The sequence below is a fragment of the Melanotaenia boesemani genome, chromosome 7 (assembly GCF_017639745.1).
Source record: "Melanotaenia boesemani isolate fMelBoe1 chromosome 7, fMelBoe1.pri, whole genome shotgun sequence".
Classification (NCBI taxonomy): Eukaryota; Metazoa; Chordata; class Actinopteri; order Atheriniformes; family Melanotaeniidae; genus Melanotaenia; species Melanotaenia boesemani.
Genome location: NC_055688.1, coordinates 24,472,439 through 24,482,743, shown reverse-complemented (window position 1 = coordinate 24,482,743; position 10,305 = coordinate 24,472,439). Strand labels below are relative to the sequence as shown.

Below are 10,305 nucleotides of genomic sequence, written 5' to 3'. Positions count from 1 at the left end.
AGTAATAAGCCTCTTTTTGCTGCTTATGCTTCTTGTTCTCTCACCTCAGTTTTTGGTGGTTTATCCAGAGTAGATAAGCAGTCGCCAAGATGTTTCAGGCAACTTTAGCATGCATTTTTATGCACATTAACATCAGCCAATTAAATAAATCTCTGTTAAAAGTCCCTGTCTGGTGTTTTTACTCAGATTACAACACTGCCAATGATGTGTTTTTTTTTTTTTGTTTGTTTTGTCCTTTTTTGCCCTACTGGCTGCCATCTAGCGTTCATTAGTGGAAGGTTTTCATTTTCTAATAAATAAAATTTAAGGAAGCAATTCATTCATAAGTATTTTTGAAGTAGCAATCGAGTAGATTTATGATATCTGAATGTTAAAACAGATGCACAAACACTGGATTCATATTTATTATTATATAAACATTTATTCTCTGTACAGTTAAACAGTGGGAAATCAATAATTTCAATTACTGATAAAAAAATACCTTTTCTGCACCATGATCACGCCACACCTGTACATAGAGTGAAAACATAGGATGTGTTCTGAATATTTAGAAAATAAAAAAAATAAAAAGAATGCGTGCAAACCAGATATCAATTAGGTATGAAAATCAAAGTGTCACTTACAGACTAACAGTGTGTGGTAAACTGGCATCTTTCATAATATTCTCTACAAAAAATATCTGATAATCTCATTTTAAATCTTTTTTCTGTATTAATACTATTAATGATTGTGTGCAAGTTTTACAACTTAACATCTGGCTTCTGTGTTTATGAGAAGAGGGAAAAACAAGTCTTTGGAGTGAATCATCTTTTCACATATTTGGCTTCACGTGTAAAAATCAAGTATAATGACCTTCAGCATGTGTTGCTATCAGAAAGGATTTCATGTTTTGCACATCGTAGACTCCAGAGAGGCGGCGGTGTGCTCTTTGATGAAGTATTATGACACACGATCTCCCAGGTGTTTAACACAGCGTAGAAAGTTGCAGTAGATGCAGACATCACTCCAACATTTTCATGTCTTGCTTGAATATTGTCAGGAAATGTTGGGTTTTAAATGTGACTCATCTTGAAATCATCAAGAAATCCTCTTCAAACCTTTCAGGATTTGTTTGATTGGCAGTCTCGCAAGTCCTTCACCTGGAGTTTAAAACTTCTTCCTCATTCAGTAAAGTGAGATAGGAAGTTCTTCCATCATGGAAAAGGCTGTTTGTACATAAAGACCTACTTTGAGTGCAGAGGCAGAAATCTTAACAAGTAATTTGTTTGACATCTTCAGTTAATTGTTTGGAGGCTGAGTGGCTATCGCAGGTCGTTGCATGTTCATAGGCAGGTGATATCCATGTGAAATGAGTTTTCCTGATTGGCTGACCTGAGCCTCACATGGTGTGGTTCTTCCAGCAGTGTGACTGCGTGTCTCAGCTGAGGTGGAGGTTAGGACGCTTCCACAGGGGGTGGCAGATATAGATGGCTGTGCACAGAAGGGCGAACACACACACACACACACACACACACACACACACACACACACAGGAGACACAGGAGACACAGGACAGAGGAAAAATAGACTGTCACTGTATGGCCTCAAACTTTGAAGTGTTGGATTTCTGTAACAAAAGAAACTAAATCTAATTTAATTTAGCAAAACTAAATACAATTTAATTAATTCAATCTAATTAGATTTAAACAGATTACACTTAAATGTCTGAATTATGTTTCATGCCACAATTTGAAAACTGCATGAACACAACAACCACACAACAAAACAATGGCACAAATTAGGCATAAACATTTATTTGAATGTAAAGAAGTACACAAACAAAAACTAAGTTAAAAACGTATATAGTGTTTGTGACCTATATAGTAACGAACACTGACTTACTATTTAAAGCTTAGCCCTTGGAAGGCTTTCACTGAGACGTCGCTGTATTTCTGCAAACACAAAAGCATAAATTTAAGACCCATTTGATTCATGTTAGACAAAAAAAACAGAAAGTGGTGTCTAATAATACTGAGCCCACCTGCTGATGTAACCTAACTGTGGGTTGTTGTAATCAGAGACTGTCAGTGTCTGTTTTCCTGTACACGGTGTGGACACTGTTTGAGCGGAGACCATTGGAGCCTAGAGTTTGGACACTGATGTGGACTGGGACACTCAGATCAAGGTTCTCTAGAATACACTGTACACAGATAAACATATAAAGCATGTTCAAATTTGTTAGTGGTAATAAAATGCAGTAATATACAGGTGTAAGGTATAAAGGACATCTGGTACCTTGGTGCATGCTGAGCTCATGACAGATTTGTGGAAATCCCCATCTACCAACACCTGAAGGAAATAGGCACAAGAAAAACATTTCAGCACGTAAATAAATACTTAACTTGGACTGCTGCTGTCTTGGCCAGGGGACCCTTGAAAAAGAGATTTCGTAATCTCAGTGGGATTCCCTGGTAAAATAAAGGTTAAATAATATGAAAAATAAGTAAACTTTCCAGAGTTAAAGTCCATGTTAGCGTTGCCTACCCTGTATCCATACACAAAAGTGCCATTACTGCAGCCCAGCTCATCAAGCAGTGGCCTCTCCCAGCCAATCAGCAGGCTGCTCTGGCCAACTGTTTTGATGACATCAACAGAGCGAACCTCAGCTGGAGCTTCTGTAATGAATTAGACAAAGAAATGTGCTCAGCAACAGCAAAATCGTGTATGTCTTTCGTTGTGGAATTACATGTTACTTTCATCATTCATTGTTTCTAAAACACTGCCAACAATAACAAATGATAACATAAAGATCATCAGGGAGTTATCTGGGCAATAAACAGGAAATAACCAAACAGACCAAATCTGCACTGGTATTAAAAAAAGACACAAAGAGCAGCTCATCTACAGATGCAGTGTAATCACATCACAGCAGTACACAACAAAAGATAATATTCTGCAGATTTGACCTGCTACATCATGCACAGAGTGGTGCACAAAACCATGTTTTCTCTCCTCGTGTACAAGGTTGTGCATGTCTTTTTTTCTTTTCTATTTTTACCATTTCCATTCATCTTTTCTCATCCACATCTATGTGCAAACCAAAAATTGGCAATGAAAACTGACACCAGCAATGTTTTTATTAGTGTAGAAATGCATGCCATGTTTTTATTTTCTTCCTGATATGATGCAGGTCCTCCTCCATGTTTTTATATGAATTGCTTTTCTCCATACATCACATTAATGTGAGCATTTATGTGATTTAATTGAAAGCAATAAAAAAAAAAGCTGATGATTCATTTTGTAGTCAGAGGCATAAATATTAATTTTGCATGAAATTAAATGTTTTTTCAAAATTTTATGTCTATCGCTCTTAACTCAACTAACAAATACACCAGAAAAGCTGATTTGAAGCAGCAGAAAGGGTCTATTGACACCTGCAAAGGTGTCCGATCAGAGGAAGCTAACCTTCCTTAGGATGGATCAGTGGAGAGACACATAAATATGCAGAGGCAAATATCATTGTTACCTTTGAATATTATAATGAAACTATGTGAACACTACCTGTTTGGGGTCTTGGACTCTTTTCAAAAGATGCAGTCAACTCTTTGATTGACATGTTGGATCTTCTTGTTGGAGAGGATTGAGCAGACTGACAGGAAGTAATGAATGTAAAGGTATCACTTGTGGGGTCAGCACCATGTGTTTTAGAGGCCATGTTACAAATATTAAACTTGGGGGCAGTTGGTATATTAGAGACAGTCAAAGCCAAGGGAGTGCTGTTTGGACTGGAGACCTTGGAGTTCAAAATTACAGGAGCTGTAGCTGTAGCCTCAGCTATATCAGTTACAGTACTGATTTTCTTTGTCTGGTTTGACGGTATTAAAGTATTAGTGCCACAACTTGAGATGGATTTGTCTTTTCTGTGTTCCACAGTTGCAGAAGGGGGAAAGATAAATGAGCTGGACAGAGCAGATGTTTTAAATACATCTGCTTTAGGGCTCTGGTTTGTAAACATGCTACGGCTCAATGCTGCATTCGCAGATCTACATGCAACTGCATTAAAAAGTGTTGCTGACTTATTAGAGGTGGCAGGCTTGGTTGTTACAACTGGAATATCTTTAGTTGGGCTTGAAGCAGCTGGGAGAGGATGGGTGTGTGTAAAACTGAGACCGAGATTCTGCTTCTTTGCTTTGGGTGACTTCAGGTCTGCAGGAACAGAAAGTGACAGACATCTTCTAGGCTGTTGTCCTCTTCCTCTGCTATCTGCTGCCTTAGAATTAATAAATAAATGAATAAAAAAGGTATATTTAACAAAGTAGCAGAAACTATATAGCAGGAAAGTAGTCCATTCATTGTTTTTAAATAACACTAATACTAATCCTTTGCCAAGAGTAGCTACCTCAAGTTCACAGACAGTGAATGTACCTGAAAGCTGCTCATCAAGGTCTTCTGCAGTTGCTCATGTAGGTTGAGAACCTTTTCGGGACTACTCAGCCTCCTGTTCAGACTGACTCTGGTGCTGGAGGAGGAAGAAATAGAACTCTCTAAGGATTCACTCACACCGGTTGGGTCTAAGGAGGACTTCTCTTTCATTTCCAAATGATGACTTCCAAATTTCTCTGGTCGACCAGTTGATTGGGCTGGTCCACTGGGAGTAGACAACTGCGGTGTGGGTTAGGATAAGACTTTATTAATGATTTCAAATTTGAAATAAAAATGATCAAAGACAATATTATTTGGCAGCTATAAACACTGGCATACCTTTATTAAATCAAGTCTCATACTTTGTTGGTGTTATATAGAAAGGAGTAATGATTTAATTTCACAGACACAGGGGCAAACAGGACATTTGCTTGTTTATTTATAGATTTTTGCTCTATGAAAACTATCCCTCAGTGTCAAAACACATATCACATTTTTTAAAATCAGTCCAGTTAACAAAGGAATGGAAGAACAGAAATAAAATCATATAAGCTAAGGCCCTCATTTATCAGACATACCTAATTTTAGAGAGCTCAGGCAGTTTAAAAATATTCCATAGGATGAAAATTTATAAAAAAAAAAAAAAGTTTTGTAAGTAAAATTGTTTCTTGGTTGTTTTATACAGTATTGTAAGTTCTTTCCAGCTATTTAGCAGTCAGGTTGACTCTGAATACATCACAGATAGACCAATTCTACTCAACATTCAAGAGTCTACCCAGTAGCTTTTCCAGCTTTGAGCTTTTATTTTGATATTTCTTACTTGAACGACTCATCTTCGTTGTTCATTGAACTAATTTCAGCGGTCCCATCAACCAGTTTGGTTAATGTTCGACACCTCTTGCCATGAGAAATGAAAAACTCATTTCACTCTGTTAGAGTAACTAAGTAGTATAGCTGCAAATTATGCATAACCACACGTATTTTTAGGTGTTTGTTTATATCTCACCTGTGAAGTATTGGTGATCATGCTCACTTTCGTTGGAACCACAGGTGACACCAGGACGCTTGCATGATCTTGCACAGGTGAGGTTTTCTTTAGTGTTCCTGCATCTACAAGTGGGAATCCATTGGAGTCTTTCAGATTTGTTGAACTTTTACCAGGGAATATTGAAGGGTTTTTTTCACTTTGACCATGCTGATCTCCAGATTCGGGTGAGATTCCATTTTGATTCTTGCTCACCGAGGTTGCGTAAACTGGACAGGTTTGATCAGGTATGGATCGGCTGGTGTAGTCTTGAAGTCTTGAAATAAATTCTTGTGTAAACTGATGAAAGCAATCTTGGGTCTGTATGTTGCTGCCTGGTGTGAATGCTGCAGCGTAGTCCTGCAGAGCTGCATCACCAAGCAGATGTTCAACCTGCTGTGTGAGCTTGAGATCCATACAGCCTTGTCTGTGCATGGACTTCAACATCTGAGCTAACAAGATGTTCCTCTCCTGACACTTCACCACCAGACAAGACAGCTTGGCCTGTCGTTGGACAAAATGTCTGTCAGTCAAGATCACCCAATAAGAACTGTTCAACAGCACAAACACTCCTCCACAGCAGTGACACAACTGCTTCCTCACCTTTAAAGGAGCAACATCTAGATCTGCCTGGCTTTTCCTTTTAAGGAGTGCATCATACTACAAACAAAAATAAAATACTTAAAGAAGTAAGATAAAAATAAAAGCATACTCAAAACAAACAGCAAACCATAACTGACTATAACAGGCACCCACCTTAGCTCTGATGTCATTGTAGCGTGCTCTGAGTGAGACAAGAACAGTACCGAGATCATCCCTGCAGCCCTGTCCTCGTTTCAGAGCTATATACTCTGAGTTCAGCTCCTCTAGAGCGACAGTCTGTGGGGTTTCACACAAACACACCTTATATAAAATGGCTTCAAGCAGCTGAAGAACAATTATTCTGATTTAAGAGTTACAATGAACAAAGCTTTCTGCTATTTCTGTAAGGCATCATTTCATCAGCTTTATAATAGTTCACTGCTAAAGATTGTTAGATTGAAATATATTGAAACTTAGAATTTTAGAAAAAAAAGGTTGTTATTCTTACTTTTGCTTTGAGCTGAGCATTGAGGATGTTGTATTGCTCCTCTATTTGTGCCTTCAGAGACAGAGCATCAGACTTCTCCCTGAGCAGACCAGTCAGTTTATTCTGCAGCTCCTTCACCTGCAGCAGACACAGATACTCTTTAGGTCTGACAAACAAACTTTACTTGACTTTGAACCTGAAGAGATTCAATCACAAAAGACCTAGACTTAAGAAACACACTTGCATTACCTGATTGACAAACTTAAAAAACTAAAAATGTTTCATGCATTCCTCCATATGGGTATAATCTGGATGGTGAGTCATTCCACCATGATCAGCAGGATCTTGGAAAACCCAAACCACTCAGCACATTCTGCTGCTATATCCAGAAATGTAACCCAAAACTGTATCACACAAGGACAAAGCCATACTTTAACTCTGCACAGATACACTGAGTTCTCAGGGAATGAGCTCATCTCAGATGGACAGGCAGATGGTGGACATGTGTTCTGTGATTAGACAAGTCCAAATTTCAGCTGCTTTTGGTAAAATTGGACATCATATTGCAAATTTTTGAGTGCAGAGGTGTCTGTTGGAATTTTGAACTGTTACATGCTACAATCAAGAAGACATTTTTCCTGAAGGTCTGTGGTTATCTCAGCAGGACAATCTCATTCCACATGACTTAGAGCCGTGTTGTTTATAGATACGGACTAAGTGTACTTCACAGGTCTGCCTGCAGTCTACATCTGTCTCCTATTGAAATCATACAGAGCATCGTGAAGAGGAAATTTTAGTGTGATATTCATGGAGGACTGTTTAGGTGGTAGGTAAGAAGGTTATGATGTTCACCATGGGGTGTCAGTCAGAACACAAAGGTGATGAGGTTAACCTTCTTTATCATCACCCGTAAACACAACACAGTAACGCAACCACAGGCTTACAGGTGTGGAGTTTAATGAATGTGTGTGGAAGTTCAGAAAGTTCAGAAATGCACACAACTCAACATTCGGTTGCCTAGAAGTCCACCTTAGAGTCTGCTCTCCATGTGCTTACTGCTGCTCATAACTTTCATTTTCAGCATCCACATGTCCATGTCGTCAATAGTGCAGTTGCACACTCTTGCCCAAAGGGGGCACTCACACCTCATCGAACTGCCTTTCCATCAGGAAACGTGAACATTAACATCATCAACTGTTGAGCAGCTGAAATCTTGCATTTAACAAGAATGGACAAATATCTCTCTTAAAAACTTCCAACAGAATTTTCCCAGTTTCCAATAAGTGTAATAAAAAGGAAGGATGCTGTAACTCAGTGGTAAACCCAATAGCATCTTTTTCCAATTTTCTAAGTCTATGCATGTCATCAAATTGTAGATTTATGGATATATTTTCTAAAATAGTATAAAGGTGGTCAGTGAAATCAAACACAAATCATTTAATTTGTTTTTGTGCCTATTTAGTAAGGGTTCAAATCAAATAAATAAACATTTAAGTTTGTGTTGCTTTTTAGAAAACTGCTCAAGATGAAAGAACTTTAACACTAAATCAGAAACTTTATGGAGGGTCATTAAGGTTCCTTATTAAATAATAAATAGTGATCTGGGGGGTCTGGGGGTTTTATATAGTCAACAGTATGTGAAAAATCATTCACATCACTAGAATATTTGGAACATTTGGATTGTAACTGTATATATATGGTTTAATACCCAAGTTGTGAGGCTCTCATTTTCCTTCTTGACATCTTCCATCTGATTGGCTGTATCTGTCAGTCTCATCACCTGCTCAGCTGCTTTTTTTTCAGCTTCCTCTCGTCTTGCTTCAGACTGAGACAGTTCACTCTGCAACCTCTTGCTCTGAACACGCACACACAATGAAGTGAGGTTATTGAGGCTTTTAAGTTTATATCGTGGCCCTGTGTATTTAAAATGATGAGAAAATAAAAATGCAGCTTCACATTCCCTAGTGAAAACAAACTTTTTTTTAAAACTTAAGATAAAAGCTGATGAAAACATAAAAACACTTATAAAGAGGAAGTTTTTTTTTTACCCTCACCTCTACATGACTCTTGTCCAGTTCCTCTTGTGACTTCTTTAATTCTGCTGCCAAAGCTTCAATCTTCCTCATTGGTTCACTTTGCTGTTGTTATCCAGTAAAACCAGGAGATGTAAACAGTTATCAGTAGCCATGATAAACCAACATCTAGAACACTGACAGGAAACAAACTGACAACATGCAATGATGTGAAGAACAGGAGTGTAAATCAGATCACTTCATACCTGAAAGAACGTTTCTCTGTGGTTGTCGGTCTCACATCTGGGTGCAGCATCTCCTGTCTCAGCAAGAATCTTCTTCGTCTTACCACCAATGACTTTATTTAACAGCTGGTGCTGTTGATTCCGGTCTTCTGTGTTTGTTTGGATGGGCACAACTTGAAGACTATTTCTTTCCTCTCTCAAACCCAGAACTATCTGCATTATCTGTTTTTCCTCCTGATTCAGGCTTCTAATTGAATGCTCGAGTTTCCCTTTTTCTTCCTTCAAACTGTAAATTGTCTTTATCAAACGGTCATGTTCTTCTTTTGACGTAGAAGCTAATTGCTCCTGGTCTATCTGTTCTGTCAGACACTTCAGGGAATTGGTTAGTTTGTCTCTCTGTTGTTTCATATGAAGCACTGTCTGGCTTAACTGGTCGCTCTCTGTCTGTAAACCTTGCAGCGACTGTATGATCAGATCTCTCTCGTCTTTACCACTTGAGAGAGATTCTATTATAGCCTTTTCATCTCTTTGAAGAGCAGATAAAGACTTAGTTAGCTGCTCATTTTCTTCTTTTAGGCCACTCATGGACTTTATAAACTGATCTCTCTCATCCTTTAGCCTGCAGACAACCCTGCTTAACTGCTCTTTCTCTTGTTTAAGGTCAATCAGAGCCTGAGAGATGCAATCTTTCTGCTCCTTTAGTGTCCAAACTGTGCGAGTTAGCTGCTGCTTCTCTTCAGTCTGTGTTTGGACTGACAGGGTAACTTCTCTTTGTTGCTCTCTGAGTGAATGTATGTTGCCAGTTAGTTCATCCTGCTCTGTTTTGAGGCTATGGATTGAGTTGGTCAGCTGTTGAACTTGGTTTGCCTGTGAAGTGACATGCAGACTGTTCTGTGAGATGTTTTGTGAAGAGTCATTCTGGTTATTATGTTGACAACCAGATGATGAAACTGTGGTCAAACTGCCAGTTTCTTGACTGACCTGTGTTTTGTCATCTTGTACCACATTAGCAACTAAACTGTCCACACATTCCTCTAGGTTGTTGTTTAGAAAGCGTTCTGATTTCCCAGCGGTGTGTTCAATTTGCCACTGAGCCCTATACTGTAGTGTACAACCCTTTGATTCCTCTGTAACTTCTCCAATTGCTATTAACTTTTGCTGAAGGTCCATAATGGTATTTAGATCATCCTCAGTCTTCCTGGTGAGTTCTGAGATTAAACACCCTTGTTCTTGGTTCTCCTGCTCCAGCCTGACTCCCTCCTTCTCCAGCCTGGAAATTCGTTCCCTAAGATGCTTTTCCTCTTTCTTGATTTCTTCCTCTCTGTGCTCAATGTGAGCCAGTAGCTCTTGGATCCGATCTGCCAAGGCACGGTTTTCATGATTCAGGGCTTGGACAAGATCATCCTGAGCAGTGCCAAGAATCATGTCATCTTGGATCGGCGATGATGAGAGATGGTCATCTCCATCATAGATGGATGGGATTGTAATCTGTACAGAGAAGAAGAATTTGTTGATTTACTGGATGCAGAGCAAACTTTCCTCAGGTTTAAAAAT

General features: G+C 38.8%; 1 protein-coding gene across 1 annotated transcript in view; it reads right to left on the bottom strand.

The window, feature by feature from the left end:
- Window positions 1–395: 395 nt before the first annotated feature.
- Window positions 396–10,305, bottom strand: part of LOC121642829 (protein MLP1 homolog) — a 13,087-nt gene continuing 3,177 nt past the window's right edge. The window contains exons 5-18 of the mRNA XM_041989800.1: window positions 8,773–10,239; window positions 8,549–8,632; window positions 8,203–8,349; window positions 6,516–6,632; window positions 6,182–6,304; window positions 6,029–6,085; window positions 5,408–5,929; window positions 4,405–4,641; window positions 3,541–4,249; window positions 2,524–2,654; window positions 2,275–2,328; window positions 2,021–2,179; window positions 1,882–1,931; window positions 396–1,470 (exon numbers count right to left, since the gene is read on the bottom strand). Of these exons, the coding sequence (XP_041845734.1) occupies window positions 2,054–2,179; window positions 2,275–2,328; window positions 2,524–2,654; window positions 3,541–4,249; window positions 4,405–4,641; window positions 5,408–5,929; window positions 6,029–6,085; window positions 6,182–6,304; window positions 6,516–6,632; window positions 8,203–8,349; window positions 8,549–8,632; window positions 8,773–10,239 (3,774 nt within the window). The 3' untranslated portion in view covers window positions 396–1,470; window positions 1,882–1,931; window positions 2,021–2,053. The remainder of the gene's footprint in view (window positions 1,471–1,881; window positions 1,932–2,020; window positions 2,180–2,274; window positions 2,329–2,523; window positions 2,655–3,540; window positions 4,250–4,404; window positions 4,642–5,407; window positions 5,930–6,028; window positions 6,086–6,181; window positions 6,305–6,515; window positions 6,633–8,202; window positions 8,350–8,548; window positions 8,633–8,772; window positions 10,240–10,305) is intronic.